The following is a 26121-nucleotide window of genomic DNA, read 5'->3' on the forward strand; positions in this document are numbered from 1 at the left end:
TCCCTTTTCCTCTTCTGGTACCAACTGAATAGCCCCCATGCTTAAGAGGGAGAGTACTTGATTTTGGGACTCTGCCCGCTGATTTGGGGGTAGATCTGGCCACCTGCTTGGTGTTGGTAACGTGTGGAAGTGAAATCTGCATCCTTAGGACACTATTTAAAACCCATTTGTCCTGGGTAATGAGTTCCCATTTTTTTGCCTGCAGACCAATCTTTCCGCCTGAAAGAGCATTCAGTTGGGAAGTGCTTGGATGTTTTAAAAGCAAGTCATTGAGACAGTTTTCCATATGGGGGGAGGGGGGGGGTCTTACTACTCTCAGATTTGGATGCAGAAACCCCCCACTGCTTAGTCTTGTGCGTGCCCTGGGACTAGAACCTGGGGTTTCTGTTGTGTCTGGGTTTGGATTGAGAAGACCTGGAAGGGGCTGGAAAGGACCAATTCTTAGTGGGCCAATGTCTACTAAATCTTGGAGGCTGAACTTAAAAAATCTTTAACAGTTTGCACAGATTTAGCTTTATCTTCCATCTTTTTAAGAACTTCCTCAGCTTTGCTGCCAAACAGGCGGTCCTGATTTAAGGGAGCATCCAACAGTTTAGCTTTAACATGATCAGGCAAAGATTGCTCCTTAAGCCAAGCATGCCTTCTGAGAACAGAGCCAGTAACAGCAGCACTGCAAGAGGCCTCTAATGAATCAAATCCACATTGCAAAGTATGTTTTCCAACCTGTTCAGCAGAATGCATTAAATTCTGTAATTCTTTGTTTTCAGCACGGTCAGGAATCAAAATCATTTTCTGTTTAAGCAATCCAGTAACACGTTGTTGATACTTTAACATATGAAACTGGCAGTTTAAAGCCCTAATAGCCAAGGTTGCAGAAGTGTAAACCTTCTTACCCCATCTATCCAGCACCCTCGATTCTCTACCAGAAGGGGTAGGATTTTTAGCAGTAGAAGCCTTAATGCCCTTGGGTCCCTGAGAAATATAGATCCGCAATAGGATTTTTAAAAGGGAACTTGTGTGAATCAGGAACCCTGTAATATCTGTCAGGTTTTATGGGAGCAGGAGGCAAAGAATCAGGGGCCAAACTAGATTCCGAAAAGACATCATCAACAATGTCTAGTACAGAAGGTATAGCTAAAGGCCTATGCTGAGATCCCTAATAAAATCCTCCAAAGCTAGTTACAAAAACAAAATTGCCACTAACTAAAGATAACCACAAAGCATTCTATATCTATGTCAAGAATCTAAATGGTAACACTCAGATCTGCTCTGAGTTACAGCATAATGGCACTAAATATACAGAACCAACTGATATTGCCAACATCCTAGCAGATAGGTTCAGTGCTAACTTTACCCCCCTCACTTTAGCCCCCTCTCACCCCCTAGAGGGCCCATCTCTATACCAGAAGAATGCAAAGTTCCTATAACCACGGCTGCACAGGTAAAAAACACACTCTCCAAAGCCAAGAACACAGCATCCATGGGACCTGACAATATCCCAGGCTGCATTCTACACGAACTACAAAATGAACTGGCACCCTACCCAAGTACCATGTTCAATCATAGCCTCACCTCAGGCTTTGTACCCACTGAATGGCGCACCGCGACAGTTATCCCACTCCACAAAGGGGGAGCCATGACGGGCCCCGGGAACTACCACCCCATTAGCCTGACGAGCCTGATCTGCAAGGCCATGGAACTCAAAGACATTGGTAATCTCCAAACTCTGGACCCTACTCAGTTTGGATTTGTAAAAGGCAGATCATGTCTCCTAAACCTGATTGACTTCTTTGAAGCAGTCACCAAAGCCATAGATGTGGGTAAAATGGTTCACACAGCTTATCTAGATCTCGCCAAGGCTTTCGACACCATCCCCCACTCTGGAATTATAGATAAGCTCACTAAACTAGGTATAAATCCCTATGTCACAAGATGGGTCGCCAACTGGCTCACGGACAGAACCCACACTGTGAAAGTAGCGGATTCCAAATCCAACATCAGACCAGTGACAAGTGGAGTACCACAGGGTTCAGTCCTGGGTCCTCTCCTGTTTGGTATCTACTTCTTTGAAGTGCAGACCAACACAGAAGGTCTTTGGCTAAAATTGTTTGCAGATGACTGCAAACTAGGAGCCATAATCAAAACTCCTAACGATGTGGACAAACTACAAAAGGGCCTCACTGAGACAGATACCTGGTGTCAAAGCCATGGCCTGAAGCTCAATGCCAAAAAGTGTATTGTCATCCCCTTTGGTAAAAACTCTGTACCCATGAACTACCACATAGCTGGTAGTCTACTTAATGCCGAAAATGTGATGAGACCTTGGGACACAGGTGGACAGTAGTCTCTCCTTTGATAATCACATCGCCACAGTGGTCAGGAAATCCTTCTACCTGGCTCATCTCATCACAAAAGGAGTCTCATCCAGAAAAAAGAGAGGTCATTGTTCCCCTCTACTCATCACTCATTAGACCCATTATAGAGTACAACGCCCCTTTTGGTATGTACGTCACAAGACATCTACAACTGGAAAGACCACAGAAATACCTCACAAACAGGATTACTGGCCTCAAACAGATGCGCTATGCAGACCGTCTCAAAAAACTACAGCTTTACTCCATCGCATATCGCCTACTCAGGGGCGATCTCTGCCCAGAGCTGTTAGACATGCTCCACTTAAAGAAATCCCAATCCCTCCGAGCTACACGCTCTAGGGACCTTAACCTTGTCACCACAATAAACAGAACATGCTGGAGGGATAGATTCCTGTCCCAGAGACTTCCCATACTCTGGAACAGACTACCTATCTATGTCAAACAGAGCTCCTCATTAGCACTCTTCAAGAAAAATCTTGATGATTGGATGGGAAATGGGAAACTCACCCCGGGATCACTTCAGTAGCTCTGCTCGACAGGGGCACAGGAAAATAATTTTCTTGGGTGGCGAAAGCCAGGGTACATTTTTTGGCTAGGCTTGTATGGGCCCTAGGGCTGATAGCCTAGTACCTACCTATGAACCTATGAAGTAAGAAATCCCCAAGCCTCTTTTCTGAATCAGAAAAATCCTGGGTCTCCCAGTGGAAATGCTCCCTTAGAGTATGTAAGGTTTAACCAAATGAAAAATCCTCTGGAGGGGAAGCAGAGGGAATAGAGTCCTCTACATCAGAATCCTGATAAGTAGATAAGGGTAAATCCAGATCATCAGAAGAATCAGAAAAATCAGAATCCTGGTCAGAAGATTCATAAATAACTTCAGTCCTAGGTCTCTTATAAGGGGGCGGTTGGCTTCCCCTGATTACAGTTAAGATCTTCAGCCATTCTTATTTGTTTTTTAGGCATAGAGACCAGAGAATGCGGCCTGGACGTCGGTTTCTTAGGCATGGTTCAAGGTTTAGGCCTAAATGAAGAAGGAGGCATCTGTTTAATATGCAAGTCCGCAGGCCTGAATACACCCTCAGAAGCCAGTGCCTGCACAGTGGCTCTGGACCCATCCAAGGTAGAGACATCCGCAGGTTCCACAGTTGAAGCATCTCGCAGCAAACCGGACTCCGAATGGGTCTCAGTAGAGGCCTACGAATCAGAAGTAGCGGGTATCAGGGGCTGCTAAAGCACCTGAGTACCGGCAAACTGGCGACTGGCTTAGGAGAAGCGTCGTCGGCAGCTTTTGACCTAGGCGGTCTGTCTTTAACTTTGCGTTTTTATTTAGGAATACCAATAGTCAAATGGCTAACTGACGACATTTCTGGATAATTGAACCTTGAACTGAAATATTTAGAGGCGAAAATATACCGACGACGGATAGTGCACCGATTAAATAAGGCACAAAACCGACAGCAAGGTACGTCGTGGTCAGGGCCTAGGCAAGGAATACAGTACGAATGAAAATCTTTGTGAGGTATTTGCTTTCCACAAGTAATGCAATTATTAACTTTTACTGACATCAGGAAGGAGCATGAAAAAGTTTCCCCAATGGGGTACTGAGCTTTATGTTGAAGACTTCGGTTCTGAAACTTGAAAATGAAAATTTCAGGAGTCGGCTGACCGGCACTTGCAAACTGCTTCTGCTTCAGGCACCGCACGGCAAGAAAGACTGATGCAATGGCATCGGCTGCATGTTTTATACCCCTGACGTCATGGGAGAAGGGACAGCAACCGACACAGGACCCAAGACTTTGTTAATCAGGCCGACTGAGGGCTACTGCAAGCAGACAATCCAAATTTAATGACTGCAACAGTGAAACACGAAGAACATCATGCAATATTAAATGCCTACAGTTAACTGGAGATGCACCTGGAGGTGTCACTTGGATGTAATGAGTTAAATCTTCCTCAGCACTATTTCTCATTCATATAACATGAAAAGGGACATACAGAACGTTCTAAACGATATTCACATAAACAGATATGTATGTTATTGATATCTGAATTACTAAGGAAAATGTTTGAAATAAAGCCCATATTGCATAAACCAACTAAAATGAGGGAACTACCACATTTTCGCAAAGCATATGTATTTTGGTATTAAGCAAAGAGAGAGTTTTCAGAAGTGTATAAACTGTTCGCATGTTTGTGCAGTGTTACAGTAAAGTTATTTCAGAGTACAGCCATTGCATATTTCGCAAAGTACAGCCACTACAGGGCATATTTCCCAAAGTAAAGTATTTCAGAGAGTGCACTCTGGATTTGAATGTTGTTACAAGCTCACAGAACAGTTTCTTCATACATATTACAAGGGCTATAGTTTAAGTGCGTTTGTGTTTACTTTGTGGGCATGGCAGATGGATTTCAAAAGCCCAGTGCATTTGTGTTTGACAGTAATATTGCTGAGAACTGGAGAGTGTCTGAGCAAGAATATGACATTTTCATACAGGCTGCATTTTCTGATAAAGATAATTGTTCAAAGGTATTTATTCTACTTAACTGAGCTGGGTCAGAAGCCACAGAAAGGGAGCGTTCATTTGTGTATGCACCTGCTATCTATGCTGGAGAAGGGGAAACAGTCACATTGTTGTACCGGGTGAGTCAAGGAGGGACCCAGAGTGCTTAAAACGTAAATTTAGAGAAGTGTGCAAACCCCAGACAAATGTTACTATGGAAAGACACTTATGTTAAACAAGGGAACAAAATCCTGGTGAAACTTTTGCAGCCTATATAAATGACCTGAGAAATAAAGCTAAACTGCGCAGAATTGGTGACTTAATGGATGAGCTGATAAAAGAGACGTGGCATAAAAGATGCTGTGAAAAATACTTTGCTTCATGACAGTGATTTAACTTTGAACAAGGCCATTGAGATTTGTCAGATATATGAGCTTACAAATGAGAACAGCTCTAAAAGGCACAGTGATAAAGCTTATGTTGATAGTATGCAGCATGTGTTTAAAAGACACAGGCCCAAGCACATGGCAGCTGTAGCCCCTGCAGTACATACTGGTAAACCCCAGAACTTTCCAGACTTCGCAGAGTCTCAGTGAAGTACAAGACTGAGTGAACTCAAAGCATGGGCTCCCACCCACTTTCATTGCCAATTGTCGTAACTGTGATGGTAGTTATGAATCTAAAAGGAAAAGTGTTTAGTTTTTGGTCAACAATGCCACAAATGCAATAAATGGAATCGCTTCAAAAGATTTTGTAAATCAAAATACCAACATTCTTTTATTAAAAGGGAACGTTTTAAGAAATAAGTTGATCAGTTAAGACAGTGGCAAGCCTATTTATGTTGATGGTGTGTCAGTGCTTCATGAAATGGTCAATGCAGTAGATTTAAGGGCAAAGAATGAAGTATTTTGTACTGTTTGGATAAATGGCAAACCAACAGAGCTCAATGTTGATACAGGTTCAAAGTGCAAGGTTATGTCTGCAGAAACATTTGCAAGTGTGTGTAAAGGTGAAAGGCTTGGCTTGGTAAGGTGTGCGAAACTTGTTGCCTATGGAGGTGAAGAAATTCATACTGAAGGTTCAGTAGTGCTTTCATATTACTCTGCTGGAAGAAGCTACAACTTGTTATTTTATGCTGTCAAGAGGCATGTCCAGTCATTATTAGGGCTCAGAGATACTTTGAAAATGGGACTGCTTTCATTTAACAAGGAAATTCACCAAGTTAGCTTAAAAGACCGCTACTCTAATTTTGCCCAGCACATTTTTTTCTACCTATGCAGATCTTTTCCAGGACAAACTAGGCAAACTTCCAGTTGTGTACTCCATGAAGTTAGACCCAGAGGTCAGCCCAGTTATCAGGCCAGCACAAACTTCTAATAGCCATGCAGGACAGAGTCAAAGCCAACTTAGATAAAATGATGGAACAAGGTGTGATTTGTCCAGTGGAAACTAACTGAATGGGGATCTTCCATGGTAGTAGTTCACAAGAAAAGCTGAGATAACATTAGAATATGTACTGACCCACGAGATTTTTAAAGCGCTAAAAATACATCATTGTCAGTATTTTTTCTGTCTCAGATACAGAGTTAATTTTGGCAAATTCAGCTTGACAAAAAATTCTCAATGCTCACTACTTTCAGTACTTTGTTTGGCATGTACAGACTTTGAGAAAGCCATTTGGGATAAATTCTGCGAGTGAAGTCTTTCAACGTGCAATGGAGCAAATTTTTTCTGGGTACCCTTGTGCTATTATAGTAGACATACTAGTAGAAGGTCATGATGAAGATGAGAATGACAGAAACCTCAGAAAAGTTCTAGAAAGGGCATGTCAAGTGAATCTTAAGCTCAACCCACACAAATGCAAATTCAGGCTACAAGAAGTTACTTATGTTAGTCATCTTTTTACTAGTACAGGGCTACGACCAGATCCTTCAAAGCAAAACAGCCATTCTTGAGATGCCAGCTCCAGACCTGAGCAACTTTCAGCACCACTCAGAGAACTGACACGTAAAGCTGTATCCTGGTCTTGGTTTAAAGACCACCAAAGAGCATTTGATGCCCTGAAACAGAGAACTGTTAGTCCGCAAACACTCAAATATATTATGATGTTCTCAAAACAGTTGCACTTTCCTGTGATGCTTTCAAATTTGGTCATGGTGCAGTTATTCTACAGGAGAATCAACCTGTTGCCTATACATCGAGAAATCTCACCCAAACTGAACAGCTGTACGCCCAGACTGAGAAAAGCTTTTGGCAAATGTGTTTGCATGTTCCATGTTCCAGGATTATGTTTATGGTAGACCTATATAGATCAAAACAGACCACCAACCATTAGTCACTATCTTGAGAAAGTCAATGCATTCAGCTCCAGCCAGACTGCAACACATGATGCTGAGATTGCAAAAGTACAATTTCAATCTTGTTTACAAGAAAGACAAACCTTCTTTATCTTGCTGATACATTATCCAGATCACCCAGAAATACCATTGAACAGAGTGAAATTCAAGGTTCTCATTTGCTTGATGATTCTGAAGTCATGGAAGTGAGAAATTTTTCTTCCACGTCTTGAGTTGAGAGATCACACAGCCACAGATCCAGTTTTACAGAGGCTCAGACACTGTCAGTCAAGGCTGGCCATCAAAGCAAACTAGTTTACCTCAAGAACTGCAACCTTATTTTACTTACTCAAATGAGATTTTGTCCAACAAATGTATCATAATGAAAGGACCGAAAGTAATTGTTCCAAAGTCCTTAAAACCAGAGTACATTACTATCTTGCATCGTGGTCACCCAGGAAACAAATCTGCCAAAAGGGCGAGAGAGAGTATTTTAGCCATCTATGTCACAAGACATTGAGAGAGCACTTTCTTCTTGTTCCATATGTATAGTACAAAACCTCATCAACAAAAAGAACCACTTCAGCTTAACCACATTGGCTGACAGAAGCCACCAATATCTTTGAGTGGAATTGTCAACATTATTGGATATTGGTAGACTCTTACTCTAAGTGGTTTGATTGAGATTGAATTGCTTCCTAACCTACCATCCAGTACAGTCATTACCAAGATGAAGCGTCATTTTGCTGTACATGGGAGTCTGCACAAAGTTATTTCTGACAATGGCACGCAGTTTACAAATCAACAGTCCAAAAGATTTGTAGAAGAATGGGACTTATGTCACAAGTAGTCCAAAGTATGCACAGTCAAATGGTTTAGACATACTGAAAAACGACCAAACTAATAAATGAATATGAACGAACAGCCACCAGCCAAATGAATAAAATCCAATTTAATAACGTACAACCTCAAAAACGAACTTTAAAATGCCAAAAAACAGAACACAAATATATGCAAGCGCTTTCGTTTAAAAGTTTTAAACTTCATCAGACAAACTCCATGACATCACTTCCTTTTATAACCTTCAACAAATTCAAAAGTTGCGCCAAATTCTCATTCAAGTTGGAGCATGCTCAGTTGTAAATAAATGGAAGATAGAATTTCTAAATGCCAGAAAATCAAGGAATGCATAAATACAATAGATAAAAAATAACTAAATGGAATTAATTACATTAAATACCAATATCTTATTAGAATTACATAATAAACAAGTACATACTTTTTATATTATTAATAGAACCACGAACGTTCCATTTAGCATAAATTAGATTTTTTAACGGATTGGAACTATTTCACACCCCACCTACTTAATATTTAATTTATATCTATAATTTACCAATAATAAATATATATATTATACAAAAACATTTCATTACTAAAATTAAATTATAATTAAAATCTTTTACTAATTATCTTATATTAAAAACTATTAATCCATAGCTTCCTTCAAAATTAATTAAAAATTCTTAGAGTAAATTTTATATTAATCTTTAATTTTATTAAGAGTTAATGCTTTTAGTTTTAAAACTGGCCCTATAGTACTCCTTTCATTTAAACCTGGCAAAGAATCTGCTTGTAATTTTATTTGCCAGATAAGTTCTCTTTCTTCTAAAATTAAATTCCAAGGGGTCTTATCTTTTATTTCCACTTGATCTATCACCATATAATAAAATTTATGATTACATTCATTTACATGTTTTACTAACGCATTATTCATTTTCTTATTCTTTATAGCATATCTGTGCTCATACATTCTCTGAGTGAACATTCTTTCAGTTTTACCTACGTAAAAAGAAGTACAGGAATTACACCTCGCCAAATAAACCACTGCTTTGGATTTACAATTAAATTTCTTTTTCACATAGTACTTCTTATTACGTATATTTTATTTATTTTATTTTATTTAACATTTGTTGACCGGGAATGTCCGACTAGGTTCCACAGATCCTGTTTTCAGCGGAGGCCCGGGGAGAAATGCTCCAGAAGCATGTCTTTAGAAAAACTATAATAAAATTATCATCTTCTTGAATTGAATTTTAAAGCACCATCTACATGCTCCACATTTATAATTTCCAATCCTCATTTTTTCTCCTACCCCTTTATTATTTATAGACTTCAGTAAATCTTTAAAACATTTTCCTTTTCTATAAACTAACATCGGAAATTGGCTTGTATGTTTTTTACAATGGGAATCTTCAGTTAAGATTTCCCAATTATTATTGAATACATCTTTCAAAATTTGATGATCTTGTGTGAAAGTAATTACTAAAGCTTTTGGGAATTCTCCATATTTACTGTTCTTATATTCGCTAGGGGTATCAAAAACATTATTGGTACCCCTATTACTAGGACTAATTACACTTACATTACTAACAGCCTCATCAACTAATTCACCTTTAATTTGCAAAATTAGCTTAAAATAGCCATTTCTTCTTTTCTGGTTAACCTCAAGAATTAGTTTATCTATTAACCATATGGGGTATTCCTTATTAATAAACATCCTTCTTAAATGTTCACATTCCTTTATAAAATCTAAGAATTTGGTAATAATTCGAGCAGCTCTGACCAAATGGCCTTTAATTACGGACTTTTTCTGATGCTCTGGATGTGCGCTAGCATAATGAAGGAAGCCATTGGAATACTTTTTTTTCTATAAATTAAGGAAATATAAGCTTTAGCTTCATAATCTTTAACCAAATTAATATCTAAATAATTAATTTCATCCAAATTAATATTCCATGTAAATTTAAAAAAAAACTTGTGGTTCCATTAATATAATTTAAAAATTCATTTAAGATATCAATATTTTCTCTCCAAATTAGACAAATATCATCTTGAAACCGGTGATATGATTTAATATAACTATAATATTTACTATTAAATATGAACTTCTGTTCCCAAGCCATCATGACTAAATTTGCATAAGTCCCCCCACAAGCTGACCCCATGGCTATACCTTTTCTTTGAATATAATATTTGTCATTAAATTTTATATAATTATTATTTAATACAATTTCGATTAGCTCAATTAAAGGTTATTCTAATCTTGTTTAAAAGAGGATTCAAATAAAATTTCACTAATCCATTGGAGGCCAATATCTTGGGGGATTACTGTATACAAGTCGCATACGTCTATTGTAATGTTCCAAGTTCCAGGATTATGTTTATGGTAGACCTATATAGATCAAAACAGACCACCAACCATTAGTCACTATCTTGAGAAAGTCAATGCATTCAGCTCCAGCCAGACTGCAACGCATGATGCTGAGATTGCAAAAGTACAATTTCAATCTTGTTTACAAGAAAGACAAACGTTCTTTATCTTGCTGATACATTATCCAGATCACCCAGAAATACCATTGAACAGAGTGAAAATCAAGGTTCTCATTTGCTTGATGATTTTGAAGTCATGGAAGTGAGAAATTTTTCTTCCACGTCTTGATGAGCTGAGAGATCACACAGCCACAGATCCAGTTTTACAGAGGCTCAGACACGGTCAGTCAAGGCTGGCCATCAAAGCAAACTAGTTTACCTCAAGAACTGCAACCTTATTTTACTTACTCAGATGAGATTTTGTCCGACAAATGTATCATAATGAAAGGACCAAAAGTAATTGTTCCAAAGTCCTTAAAACCAGAGTACATTACTATCTTGCATCGTGGTCACCCAGGAAACAAATCTGCCAAAAGAAGGGCGAGAGAGAGTATTTTAGCCATCTATGTCACAAGACATTGAGAGAGCACTTTCTTCTTGTTCCATATGTATAGTACAAAACCTCATCAACAAAAAGAACCACTTCAGCTTAACCACATTGGCTGACAGAAGCCACCAATATCTTTTTGAGTGGAATTGTCAACATTATTGGATGTTGGTAGACTCTTACTCTAAGTGGTTTGATTGAGATTGAATTGCTTCCTAACCTACCATCAAGTACAGTCATTACTAAGATGAAGCATCATTTTGCTGTACATGGGAGTCCGCACAAAGTTATTTCTGACAATGGCACGCAGTTTACGAATCAACAGTTCAAAAGATTTGCAGAAGAATGGGACTTATGTCACAAGTAGTCCAAAGTATGCACAGTTAAATGGTTTGGCAGAAAGTGCAGTGCAAAGGGCAAAACAGTTGCTTCAGAAGTCAAAACGAGAATAGTGACGTTTTTCTAAATCTCTTGAATCTCAGAAATCTTCCACATGATAAACATCTTAGTTCACCTGCTTAGAGACTTCTGTTGAGACAAACCAGAACCACATTACCACTCAGTATTCAATTGCTGGTTTCATGCATCAAGAACAGCAGATCAGTGAAACAATCTGGTGAGGAAACGGCTAACCCAGAAGTCCAATTATGATAAGACCAGCAGACCTCTCAATCCATTATGAAAATGACGGCTGGTAAGAATGCAAACGTCCAAAGGTTATGATCGGACTGGTGTCGTGGAAAGTACATGTCCAGAGCTAATACTGTACAATGTGAAAACAGGGGAGGAGTCTTTAAGGCAGAATCAGAGGCATTTAGTACCGGCATCCAAGCCTATACTACAGCAAATAGCCTGGGAGAGAGACCATCTCAGAGTGAGTTAGCCAGTGTTCCAATTCCAGAGGACGTCCAAAGGACATTCCTGATCCTATGATGAATCCAGAAGTTCTTGATACGAGTTGGGCACCTCAGACTGTCCCTGTTGTTAAATTTAGTCCCAACTGTTGTGTTACGAGATACGGTCGAATCTCTAAACCCTGTAGCAAATATGAAGCAACTTGGACACGGACACTGTTTTGTTTCAGATGTACATAGTAATGCATGCCTAACTCTGCTATTGTTTTGATAAAGGGCAATCTTTTTAGAGGGAGTATGTAAATCAATGTGTGTGTATATACCTTTAAGAAGCTATCCATGGGTTTGCACTAAAGTATAAATACTGAGCACATGCGAGACTGACTGCCATTTTGTAGTTCGCTGTTGAGATGTGAACACTTGTGTAAGTAAGCTCTGTTAACTAGTTTGTTCGTATTTAAATATGCTGCTATCCATCCAGGTGTGTTTGTATGTATTAAAGCATCTGAACAAAACCCCAAGCCTTCACATTATTTGTGTTAGAGATGAACAAGCAACACCAGGTAAGACGGTGGGAAGGTTACTGTCCTCTTATCCACCTAGGACAGGAGTAGAGAAGAGACGGGAAAAGAGGACGGGAAGCAATACTGCAACAGTGATCAGTAGGACATCTGTTATAAGTTCTTACAGAAATGCAAGAAGTCATTCCTTAGATCACTGTTCCAGTATTCCAAAAACTGTGGGCGATTCCCAAAGCTATCCGTTACAGAGAGTGAAAGGACTAGGAACAGGAGTGCTGTTCATCAACCCCAACAGGACAGATCAGCCAAAACAGGTTCTAGATCTGGAAAATGCACCTACTCTACAATAATTAGTGAACGTGCGTACTAAAGTCCAGGTAACAGCCTTAAAGATAGATCTGGAATCAATATCTTTGAAGGCACCAGATGATGAAACTGCTCCAGTGGACTAAACTTTTACTCTATTGGGCAGGGTCTTACCATGAAGGTAAAACTGGAGGAGATGGACGTGGAAATCCAGTTTTGAGATGACTTGTTTGGAGACAGGACTTCTGAACTTGTGCGCCTGGAAGGAACCACAGTCTGTCAGTCTTTCTGAGCCATTTTGTCTTTTTCCAGGTATAATCTTAACTGCCTGTTCAATCTATGGAGTGAAGTATCCTCTCTCACCTCTGTTATGTGAATTAGGGGAAGAAGCTGGCAAATGGATGGAGTGAACAGTCTCTGAACCATTTACTACTTTGGGCATAAAGGAAGGGTTAACCCTTAAGAAGACTTACAGGAAAGGAAAGATTGGGTCACCATAAGTGCTTACAACTCAAACTCTTCATGCACAGACAAGAGCAAGGTGAAGCTGAAAGCTGCAAGTTCAAAAGCAATTTTTTTTTCTGAACAAAGTCAGATCACAGGGAAAAGGATAGCCCAACAAGAAAGGTTTAGGTGAAGGGCCATTTTAAGTGTTTGACCTCAATTCTGAAGAGCAACAGTCGACTTAAAGTCAGGCAAAAGCACACAAAGTAGACATTGATGAGAGGAACATGCTGCACTACTTTTGATTAACTCACATGTATGACAGAACAGTACTGAGATCATTATTTTTCTTGCGAAAACATATGAAAAATCTTTTTCACTAGGAGATGCAAGACTTTCTAGTGGTAGGTTTTCTTGCCGCCTTGAGTACCTGAAGCATGTCCTCTGAATCTTAGTATCTGAAAGGAATCAAGATTCTGTCACCCATACAGCCAGGCTGAGCGCTTTCAGGTCAGGGTGAATAAGAGCCTTTGTTGTATGCAATTCCACTTTGTGAGGTAACTAAGTGACTGCCCCTGGGCAGATGGAGTAGAAAGGCGATCCAATGCTGCCTGGGTCAAAAGGTAGTCACTAACAAGACTTTGCTTTCGTCCCTCAGGATCTTCAGGAGAACCTTTGGAATCAAGAGGAAGCCAACTGAAAGAAATGGAGTTCATCCTCCAGGTCTGGTGACTAAGGGTCCTAGAGCAAATAGTCTTGAGCTGTCACTCTGGTTAAAGGCAAAAAAAGATCAGAGATGTACTCCACTTGTAAACGATGTCCAGAAATATCTCCACGATCCATTTGTGAGAGTCTTCATGGAGTTGCAGAGGGAGTCTACAAGGGGAATGCCCTTCGAAAGTATGTAAACTGCTTGTAGGGACAGGTTCCTTTAGATGCCTATGTTACATGCTATCAGAGCTAGCCTGCACAGCTCTCAAGACTTGGTAACTCCATTTGATGCATCACATGACAAAACGTACGGTCTATAAATACATTCAGGGGGCCTGGGCTCCAAAGTTGAGACAGTACCTCCTGTAAGGACTGCAGAAGGGCTTTAATCTCCTTTACATTGAAGCACACTCTGATCTGATCTCTGGGAGATCACAGTCCCTGAACTCTTGTGGCACCTTGTCTATACACCCTGGGCCATGTCAGTTAAGTCTGTATAGAGGTCCTGGGTAGATGTGGGTGGTAGAAAAGAACTACTGTATGGAGTTTAACCTGAAAGATCCACCAATGCAGCTTCTTCACCAGAAACAGCAAGAGAGGAATGTGGAAGTCCAGTGAGTGCCAGTGTTGAGACCAAAGTGGCTCCAAGCACCACTAGAACTTTCACATGTGAAATCTGGCAAAAGGCACCATCAGAACTGTGGCTGTCATGTACCCAATGGCTCTTGGAATCTCTCTTGATGAGGAAGCAGGTAGGGGGAGCAAGAACTGGAAGAAACTGGTCAGACAGAACTTTCCACTGAGGGAGAAAGGCTGTCATTGACAGAGGTCAGTCTGCAACCTAGGAAAACTATATCTTGGAACACTGTCAGAAGACTTGAGTTTGAGTTTTAATCCTACTCTTTCCAGTACAGACACAATGAAGCTGAGAAGTAACAGTACAGTTTCTCAAAACAATGCCTGAATTAGAAGCGTGTCCGTGCATGGGAAAATCTGGATGCCCTGGGTTCTGCAAATGGCAACAGCCAGAGAAAGGCAGTATGTGAAGACTCAGTGCTGCAGACAATCCAGAGAGTAAAGCAAAGAATGAATAATTGTGTAAGAACTTACCATAACGATCATGTCCTTCTTTTCTCTGTTTTAGTATTCTTTACATGAGGGAGTTGCCTGTTCAGGTGACCCAACTTCAACCAGTACATCAAAGTCTTTTACTACTGAAAGGTATGTGGTACTTCTCACATAGGCAGCTAACAGATGTAGGCCATAAGAGAAAATTGTGCATGCACCATCCTCAGAACTGAAGCCCCAGGAGGAGAGAGTGTCCAAGGAACAGGAAGTCCAGACATCCAAGAATTATGAAAAATGGGGAAGAGGGGTGGGACAGAATATTGCAACAGGGAAAAGAAGGATATCTATCATTATGGTAAGTTCTTACACAACTATATGTCTTTCTATTCAGCTGTTGCAGTATTCTTTACATGAGGGAGAGTACAAAGCTCATGAAGACAGACAGGTGGAGTTAGCTGAAGTATTTTACAGGAAGCAATGCACTATGGCTCTGGCAAACCCAGCCCTAGATCTGGAGATGGAATCCAGCTTGCAATGTTTGGTAAAGGTGTGGACAGAGATCCAGGTAGCCACCTCTTGTATGGAATTGGTGTCTAGGTCCTCGAGAAAGTCACCAGAAGAGGCCACATCCCTGGTGCCCTTCTCAAAAGGAGTTTTGACCGAACAGGGAAGGATTTGCCATGACAGGCATAGCAGATGGAAATGTTTTTTGAGATCCAGTTAGAAATGCTTTGTTTGAACAACGGTAGTCCCAGAGCCCTAGGATGGAAAAACAGTTGGTCTGACTTCCTAATAAGTTTAGTTTTGTGAAGGTAAAACCCGTGTTGTCTGTATACATCAAGTATGTGCAAAATCTTCTCACTAGTGTTTTGGGGAGAAGGGAAAAAGGTTGGTACGTGGATACCCTGGTTTAAAGACAAATCGTTAACCACTATGGACATAAATAAGGGGTGGGGAGTGGGAAGGGAGACCCTGTCTTTGTGGAAAATCAGGAAGGGGGAAGATGCAATGAGGGCCTGGAGCTCAGAGACCCTCCTGGCAGAGGTTAGGGATAGCAGAAAGACAGTTTTCCAGGTCTAGTGTTTTAAGAAGCTAGAGGAGGCTGGCTCAAAGTGAGCAAGTGTCAGCTTCTCTAGCACAAAGTTTAGGTCCCTGGGTGAGGGCACAGGCCTCCTGGAAGGTCTAATGTGCAGGACACCTTTGAGAAACTGTTTGGCCTCAAATCTGGAGGCTAAACATGGGGAAAGAGGCAGACATGGAGAAATGGCTGACATTCACATCTCCCCATTCACGTCAAGCAGAGCACCTCACTGGTCCTCTTCATAAGAGATTGTGATGAGTGGATGGGAAATAGGCAATTCACCCCAGGGATTACTTCAATCGCACTGCTAGACAGGGACACAGGGAACGAACGTCTAGTAAGCCAGATGACTGGGAACACTATTGGGCAAGGCTTCCAATGGCTCCGGGCCATTAGCCTAGTACTTAGCTATGAACCTACATATGCTTTTATAGAAGAATAAGCTAAGCCAGTACTGAGTAACTCACACAGGTATGAAAGAACCAAAGGAAGATCCACAGTTAGTGGGTCTAGGTTACAAGAAAGACACCACAGTGACAATCTTTTCCATTTGGAGAAGTAAAGATTTCCTGGTTCTGGGTTTCCTGGCCTCCTGCAGGACTTGACGTTTTCTGAGAATAGGTGTCTAAAAGCTATCAGAGCTCATTCACCCAGAGAGTCAGCTGTAGAGCTGCCAAGTGTGGGTGGATGAGGGGAGCCCTTGTGTTTTGAGTAGGTCCACTCAGAGTTAACTTGCGATGACTGCCTTTGGCAAGATTCAGGAGAAAGGGAAAATGCTGTCTTATCAATAGGGACTCACCAGCAAGATTTTTGGTTTGTCCTGCTGAATCTTCAGCAGGATTTTGAAGTGTGTGTGTGTGTGTGTGTGTGTGTGTGTGTGTGTGTGTGTGCGTGCGTGCGTGGGCGTGTGTGTGTGTGGTGCATACAGAAACTTTCTCTTCAAGGTTATTGATAGGTAATCCCTTTTCCATGCCACAAGGTGAGGTTCCATGGCACAACATTTTGGAAGTTCTCTGTTTATGGGGCAGGCAAACAAGTCTGAGTAATACCCCACTGGTGGACTATGTCCAGAAACACGTCTCTGTGAAGCATTCACTCGTGGGCCTGTGTTGTGGATCTGCTCAGGGTGTCTGCCAGAGAGTTCTGTTTGGAGGGGATATAAACAACCTGCAGAGAAATCTGAAGTTGGAGGGCAAGCTCCCAAACCTTTAAAGCTGGTCTGCACAGAGGGTATGACATGGTCCATCCCCAGTCGCCCATCTCCTTCAATCGACTTGGGACTGAAGGGCTAGAATCAGAGCCTTCATTTCTTTTACATTTATGTAATCTTTCACCTGAGGGAGAGACCACTGCCCTTGTACAGTACTAGGACCAACACGGCCTCCCACACTGTATCCAAAGCATCTGTGTAGAGGTCTTGAGTTGGCTCCAAGGGGTGGATGGGAAGTCCCAAATTGAGGAAAATTTGTTTCCACCATAGGAACTCCTTTAGGCATGGCAGGAGCAGAATTTGGAAGTCTAGAGGGGGTGCATGTAGTCTCCACACCAACTTCAGGAACCACTGAAACTTCATATGAAGCCTTGCCAGAGGCAGCATAGGAATGCTGGAAGGTATCAGTACAAGGATGAGATATTGTCTTCCTGACAAAAGTTACAGTGGAAGGAGGTCTGAGAATGTCTGGCAGAGTTCCTGGGCCTTTTGAAGTGGAAGAAACCATCTTTCTGTTGGAATCTGCACCCCAGAAACAGATGGTCTTGAGATGGGGTGAGAGCATTTTTTAAGTTGATTGTCAATCCTAATTGTTGCAGGATGGCAATTGCTGTGTGGAGGTTCCACTGCAGATCCTGTTGGGTATTTGCCTGGAACAAGAGGTCACCCAGATAAGGGAAAATTTTAATTCCTTGGAGTCTGCAGTAAGCGACTACTGAGGCTAAGCATTTTGTGAAAATTTGTGGGGCTGTAGAAAGACCAAAAGGTAAGGCCAAGAACTGAAAACGCCAGGATGCCACAGAGAAACAAAAATTTCCTGAATCTGGGATGGATGGGAGTATGCAGATAAGAGTCTGATGTCTACTGATGCCAGAAAGAATGAAGGAGGATGAGAGGAAATGGTCTGAAAGTTGACTATTTTGAAGGAGGGCACCTTCAAGAAGGTGTTGAGAAGGAAAGATCTAGGATGGGTCTCCAGAGGCCTTCCTTTCTTGGTACTAGGAGCATGTGCAAGTATAAACCTGTTCTTTTTTGGGGTGTGGGCACTGACTGCATGGTTCCCTTTTGTAGCAGGTCTGCCAATATTTGGGGGGAAGAGGGGTAACCTTTTGCAGATGGTTGTGGGATGCCCTTGAAGGGAAACAGAGTGCCATGCCATGAAATATCCATGTTTTATGATATACAAGACCCAGGCATCTTGTGTGATCAATTTCCAGGCTGGAAGGGGTAGGGGCGGCCATAGGGAGAGAAGGGTAAGCACAGGGGAGTCCTGAGGGGTCAGGAAGAATCCAATCTGCCAGGAAAAGGCTGCTTAGAAGTGTGTGAGGAGGGGGGAGCTTAGAAGTGATGAGGTTTCTTGCTCCCCTTGGAGGACTTGGATTGGAAGGGCTGGGTTTGCCTGCGGACAAAAACCTGCTTGGAATGGCAGTTCCTGTAAAATTTTGGGACTGGAGAAACCAGGATATGTTTCAGATCTTTTAACTATTTGCTCTTTTCCTGCAGTGATTTGAAGAGATCAGCAGATGCCTTACCAAATAAGGAAGAATTGTCAAGGGGAGCATCCATGAGTTTCACCTTGATGTCCTCAGGGAGGGGTTGAAGTCTCAACCAAGCAAATCTCCTCAGCACAGAGGCAGAAGCTGCAGCCCTGGAGGTAGCCTCAACAGCATCATAGCAGGATTTTAGAAAGTGACAGGCCACCTGGGAGGATGCAGCAATCAGGGAAGAGGCCAAGGCCTTGTTTTCTGAATCTGGCAGGTCAGAAATAATTTTTGATAGTTGTGACACGAGTTCCAGGGAATACATGGTCATATGAGTCTGATATATCAAAGCCCTAAAGGCTAGAGTAGCCGAAGTGTGAATCTTCTTCCTCCACCTCTCAAGTTGTCTAATGTCTTTGTCAGAGGGCAGGACAGAAGTGGAGGGAAGTGACCTCGAAGCCTCGTCTAAGGCCAGAGAGAGGAGAGAGGGGTTCGCCAAAGGAGCTTTAAATAGGAAACTGTTGTCTTGAGGGACTTTATATCTGCCTGGCTTTTTAAGGGCTGGAGGCTGAGTCACAGTGTAGGGATGTGGAAGCAAAGGCATCCACAAAGGTAGGGACAGCTGAAGGGGTGGGCGTTTCCACTTAGAGGTGGTCATAGTATCTCTTTTGTAGCTCTGACATTTGAGAACTGTCTCACTTGAAGTGGTCTCTCATTGTTAAAAGGGTTTCCCCAAATGAGACTTCCTCCACAGGAGAGTCTATCCCACTGTAATCTTCCTCAGGGGAAGCATAGTCTAATTGGGAGGGAATTTGTGAGAAGTAGGCTAATGAGGCATTCATCATCTGAAGAAAGATCCTCCTCTGAAGTAGGCGGCTGTCTTAATCTCTTTTCAGAGGAGGTAGGCCAAGACAGAGAAAGAGAAGGGGACTCCACAGCAGGCCTTAAGGACATGAAGTCCTTGAATAATCCTTGGGCAAAATTCTGCCACTCTTTCTGAGGGTCTGGAGAAGGTGGTGAATTAAGTTTTCTGCTTTTCTTAGCAGGAACGTCCATCCGATGCAAGGTCGGGGGGTTCGGATGTAGGCCTGCATTCCAGCAAATCTAATTCTACTACTTCCCTCATTAAGATTTGTGCGATTTCCCCTACAGCTTTCTGACAAGATGAGCCTTGGCTCCCCCTGGACATTGGTACCTGATATCTGTGAGGCCTCCCTGGACATGTTGGTGTCCGATTCTAAAGCAGCCAGCAAAACAGGCTCAGCCTGAGGATCCAGATCCAAAGCACAGCGTGTCGCCGGACTATCATATGCCTTGAAAGAAATGTCTGCAGGGAGAGGCACAGCTGAAGCTTCGGACCTAGGCATTCTGCCTTCCTCTACATGGTAGGCTTGGTGATTGGTCCAAAGCAACCCTCCATCACAATCTTAAGAAATTTCAACTGCTGGTTTTATAAGCATATTGCAAGGGACAAAACTCTGCTTTAAATGATCTTGGGGATGAATGACTGGCAGACATAGCAGTTAAGGTCGTGGTGAACCCCAAAACAAAAAAGCCACTGAGTGACTGTGTGGAATCTGTCTTCCACAATCACGCTTCCCTTTCTTGGATGACATTAACTCAAAGGAAAGGCAGTACAGCAGCAAAAGGAACAAAAATTTCCCAACAGGGCACTTATCTTTACTAGACAAACTCAATTCCGGCAGCAGAGCAACATCCGGGAATGTTGATCAGACTGGCGCCAAAGTTGTTCTGAGGATGGTGCGCCCGTATGTCTCCTTTATGGCCTACATCAAATAGCTGCTGCAACAGATGAACAGAAGGGCATCAGATTTATCTGGTCTGGCAGGTGTCGGAGGATTTCCCGTCCACTGCTAAGAGTACCCTCACTGAATTATTTTTAGCACCTACTTGTCTGATACAATTTGTGGACAAGCAGTTAGGTTGAGCTAAAGCTTGGGCAAAGGTGAAAGGGGGAGGAGGGACAGGAGGAAGGGTTGGTATGCCCAGAGTCTTGGCACAGTCGCTCTTTAGTAGGGGAATTATCTTTTTTATGAAATGAACCCCTTTTATTTTGTTTGGAAGCATTTCCCTCCTGCCATTTCGTCTTGGTAGCCTCACTCTAATTTGGATGGGATTTCAGACTGTTCTGCCCCTTGAAGTTCAACAACGTGTTAGGGGAGAGAGCCTAGAAATTTGAAACATTCTAGCTATCCAATGTACCAATTTACCTCTATCATCCCATTGTTTGGGAATGTGGGTAGCAGCAGGACCAAACAGAAATTCAGAACTAAAAGGAGCATTCAAACTCTCACTTTTTAAAGCCTCAGAAAAATTCTTGTTATATAACCAATCATATCTTCTCAATGCAACAGAAGCAGCTCCAAGAAAAGACAAATCCAAATGGCGAGGCAAAGGCAATGATTCAAATGCTGATTTAGGAAACTTAGTTTAATCGAGAACACAGAAACTTGACACAAGCGCTTTCACTCGGACTCTTCCGAGCTTTTTCAAGTGGGACAATAAAAACATTACAACAGATAGCTTAAATAGTGTTACTTTAACCATTAATTAATTATGCAATTAGCCCATTTCTTAAAAAAGCAGTACATGGTTGAACTTACTTTTAAATAAATAAATGCATAAATACATAAATAGTTGTATGTTTAAAATCTGAGCCAATGTAAAAGTATTAAGTGAATTTTGACAATTCATATGCAACCTTAAAAATTACTCCCTATCTTTATAGAGCATTAAATGCTGTTATTAACTTTCTTAAAAAATATGTTTGTGTTTTGAGAAATCTAAAAAATTCATATATTAAAAAACTTTTTTTAAAACCAAATAAAAAACTAGGGGATGACAGGCTTCCTAAAATCTAGACATAAATAAATATATGTAAATAAATAAATATATAAATGAATAAATGAACATATTTAATCAAAGTCTGGAATTCCTTAATCTTAAAACAGAACTTATGCTCAAAGTGTCATTTAACCCAGGTGTTTTACTTGCGTCTAACCTGAGTTGCCAGATCAATTCTCTAAATTCTAGGGTGGCTTCCCAATCTCCTCCTCTTACATCCGGCACAACTTGTTCAAGAACTATAAATTTAAGTTTGTAATCGGGGCATTTGAGGGAATGCTTATAGAAGGCGTTATTCTCCTTCTTTCTCTCAATCTCATAAGAGTGTAACAGAAGCAGCTGCAATTCTAGAAATAATGTCCACACCTTCTAAGACACCCCCTCAAAGCATGTTTCAAAACCTCAATCATATTATACAGTCTCATTCATTTAACGCTTCTGTTCAGCAAGCAAAGAAACAGCAAAGTCATTGAAATTTAAGTCCAGATATTTTAAAATTCTAAAGACTTAAAATTACTAGGCTGAGCTAACATTCCACCCACAGTTTCTAACCACTTGCCAATATTTCCTGCAGTGTAGGGTTATAAAAAGTTAAAGTTCTCGTTAGAGTTGGCAACTACAGAAATCACAGGTCTATCAGGGTACAACACAAAAAAGAGCTGCAAGACCAGAGAACACCTTGTATTTCCAACTAGCCAAAGGGGTTTTACATGCAGTTTTACAGAGATCTTCTAAGGCCAGTAACAGAGAGGAACGGCCAAATATTTTGGAACCTCATCCTCAGTAAAATCAAACTCTGCCAATCTCTGGCAGAACTCCTGATTGCTTCCAGTAAAACACACTGCTAAACCTAGCTAGAACCTGTGGAAAGGTGAACCCTTGCTTACGTTTTTGAACTTGTTCACCTTCTGAAAAATCAGACTGAATGGACTCAGTGTTTGCTCACTACTGTCTGCATCGGAGTCCCCAAAATAACCTGCAGTGTTAGACTGAGGTCTAGAAAAGGTAGCACCATTGTCACTTAACAGAGCACAGTCTGACATTAGCTAATTGCAAAGCCCTCCTAGCTAAAGAAACCACATCAACCCCATACATGGTAACAACACGACTGTCTGTTGTGTTGCGACATCTCTTTCATCTTAATATAAGCTACACTAGAGGGCAAAATATCTGGAGACAGAACAATGCCTGGCAAGGAGTCTCTTAACCTGGACCTCACCTGTACCTAAAGGGTTTGGTTCTCCCTCTACCCGACCCAAGTGCTGAAACAGCCCCAGAGGATATGACTGACCGCTGTACCATACACAGCTGCAAGTTCACACCAGAGCCTGACTGGGAAAAAGGTAACTGCTCTGTGGGCCAGCTTAAGACAACAGATTCACAAACTATAGGGAGAGGCTTTTTTTTTGCGGTTGATTTTTATTTTCTCCATACCAGGTGAAACTGAATTTGACTGGGGGCTAGGCAACTGCTGTACCAGCAGCCATGAAGTGTTTTTTTTTTTTTTTTTTTTTTGGGGGGGGGGCACCACACAAAATAATATACTAGCACTGTTAAAGGCTAACTAAATGGCAGCAATAATACAAAACTATTATGCCCCCAGACAGCACATGGGGTTAAAGTGCCAAAATATAGCAGAAACAGTTTAAATTGTGCTAGGCCTTGTTTTGCAATCTGTACAGTGTAGTTAATAGCATACACAGTCATTGTACCAAGTAAAATTTACTTTTCCAAACCATGACAAAAATATATGCCCTTTAATCAATTAGAAATCTTTTATAACAACATAAATAAGCATTTATTTAGAGATTTTCTGGTCAGAAATGAAAAAAAAATCTCCACAAAAAAAGGCAAATTGATTTATGGGGAAAAAAAATCACACTAAGGGCTTAGACAATCCCCTACCAGAGAGGGTCCCAGGAGGGGATTCTGAGCTCTAGAAAGCTGCCGGTCCGCTTTGTGTGCAGGCTCAGAACCCATATGCCACTGAGGCAGTATAAAAGATTAACATTCACGAAAAACTGCAACAGATTAAACCAAATACAATGGAATATAGATGTGTGTGCATCATTTCTATGCTCAGAATGCTTCTAGCCACACTACCAAACAGTAAGGGCAAGAAAAAAATGATTTTTATGTTCTGTAACTCTTGTAAAATGTAATCTCCAAACTCCACTTCCTGGATTTTCAAACACTATTTCCAAACCTGCTATATGGTAGAACAAAACAGTCAACATGTATGAACTTTATAAAAAAAAAAGAAAATGGAAAACCATACATTCACAAATAGCAAATAATCATGTTTTAATAACTACATTCAAATTGCATGAAATATTTGTCTAATAAAATGTGATCAAAGATTCACACACTTACCTGATAAGGTGTAGTCCTTACTCTTGATGTCTTCACTGCAGCTGCACCCCCATAAGTAGTTTTCCCAGGATAAAATGGAGAATCTCCTATATGGCCAGAATTAAGCATTGAAGAATTCTCAACGGACTGAAAGGAAGAAAACATGGCTATTTAGTAGGTCACATACAGTAACATTCAATACTACAACAGTTTTGTTTGTACTCACTGGAGACGTGGAGCTAAAAACAGACAAGTTAAAAGCGGGCTTTTTCAGGTTTGTCGTAGCATGCTGGAAACTGGATCTAGAGCGTTCATCTTCTGGAGACCATAAAGATGGAACAGAAGCAGGTTTTGAAATGTTCACGTCTAAAAAAAAAAATAGTCAGACATCAGCAATTTATACACAATGAAGGTACCTTAATATACCTTGCTAGAGATCCTATATAAAAATAAATTTCAGTATTAAGCAAAAGGAAATTCAAACTGTACAGTTGCACTTACCATAAATGTAGATGTTCGAGTGTATTCACTGTTGCAGTCATCACATTTGGGTTATCTGTCTGCAGGTAGCCCTCAGCCAGCCTGAATACCAGTGTCTTTGGATTTCTGCGTCAGATGCAGTCGCTTCTTCTGACGTCAAGTCGTCAGAGGTATAAAACATGCAACAGATGCCATTAAATCAGTTTTTCTTGCCCCAGATGTCAGGTGCCAACACAATAGGAAGCAATTATATGGTATGGTAAAACCCCCATCAAAAAGAATACACACAAGAAAAAATAAATATACCAACAAGAAGGAAAGGTAGAGCCAACAGAAGTCAGATGGCTGGAGGGAGGGTAACCAGGACTGCAACAGTGAATACACTCGGACATCTATATTTATGGTAAGTGTACACAACTGTACTATGTTCTACGTGTTTCACTGTTGCAGTCATCACATTTGGGTTGATTCCCAAAGCTAAGGAAGGGAGAAGGAAGTTAAAGAGCATTAGGGCCAGCTATTAAGCCCTGCAAGACTGCAGTGGCAAATCCAGCTCTGGATTTAGGAGAGAGAGGCATATGGTAATGCTTGGTGAATTTATGTACAGAGCTGCAGGTAGCAGCTTCTAGGATGCCCCTGGTAGGGACGCCTCTGAGAAATGCTGCAGAGGTAGATGCAGCCCTGGTGAAATGCGATCTTATCCCCTGTGGGGTACGTTTTCCATGGTGCTTGTAGCAGAAATTAATGCAATGGGCTATCCATTTGGAAATGGTTTGCTTTGAAATGGCCTTCCCCTCTGCCCCTGCAGCAAAGCAAACTAGCAGCTGTTCAGATTTTCTAAGAAGCTTAGTCCTGTCCAAATAGAATCTAAGTTTGTGTGCACATCCAAAGAGTGCAGTATTCGCTCCCCTTTGCTTTGTGGATTAGGGAAAAAAAGAAGGCAAATTAATGGACTGATTTAGGGCCACAGTAGACACCACCTTGGGGATTAGTCCTGAGGGAAACCCAGTCTGCATGGAAGATAATGAAGGGTTCCCACTGCCATGAGGGCCTGTAATTCAGACACTCTTCTTGCTGAAGTGACTGCTAGAAGGAAGGCTGTTTTGCAAGAAAGGAAGGAATTTCAACTCTGCTGTTGCAGCTAGCTGAAAGGGTGGTAGAATGAGCTTTTCCAATAGGCTGGAGTGGGAGCTCTCCTAGGGGTCTTACATTTTTGGCCACTCTAAAGAATTGTTTTAGCAAGGAGTGAGAGAAGAGGAGTGGCTCAGTATTATAATGTGCTGAAATGGCAGAGGCATGAATTTTAATTGATGAGGAGGATAGGCCCTTGTGGAGCATTTCTGTTAACAACTCTAGAATATGAGGTAAGCTGGGCACCGTTGTGCCCATTCCCTGAGCCTGGCCCAACAACAGTATCGTTTTCACTTTTCAGCATAGGATTTACTAGTACTAAGCCTCTTTGCCTCCAGAATGACATCCAGCACCGGATTACTGAGGGATGCCAGAGGAGGGCTCAAGGAATTAGCCAGGCTGCAAGGTTCAGGGTTTGAAGCTGAGGGTGCAGAATCAGGCCTGCCTGCTGGGACGGCAGGGAAGGGGTCTGAGGCAGGTGCCACAGTTGTAGCAGTGTCGTACTGCGCAAGAGGGGGTACCAATGCTGGCATGGCCAGTCTGGTACAATAAGTATTGACCATGGCTTGTCCTGTTCAATCTTTAGTAGAACGTTTGAGAGGAGAGGCAGAGGGGGAAAGGCATAAACAGAGAAGATTTCCCAAG

General features: G+C 41.4%; 1 protein-coding gene across 1 annotated transcript in view; it reads right to left on the reverse strand.

Annotated features, from left to right (window-relative positions):
* Window positions 1–24369, reverse strand: part of NUP153 (nucleoporin 153) — a gene marked incomplete in the record, with an annotated part of 2476866 nt that extends 2452497 nt beyond the window's left edge. Inside the window, 3 exon segments of the mRNA XM_044065729.1 lie at window positions 23887–24012; window positions 24092–24231; window positions 24363–24369. Of these exon segments, the coding sequence (XP_043921664.1) occupies window positions 23887–24012; window positions 24092–24231; window positions 24363–24369 (273 nt within the window).
* Window positions 24370–26121: the final 1752 nt, after the last annotated feature.

Source organism: Protopterus annectens, chromosome 3.part0 (genome assembly GCF_019279795.1).
Source record: "Protopterus annectens isolate FY-2018-M chromosome 3.part0, PAN1.0, whole genome shotgun sequence".
NCBI classification, from domain to species: domain Eukaryota; kingdom Metazoa; phylum Chordata; order Ceratodontiformes; family Protopteridae; genus Protopterus; species Protopterus annectens.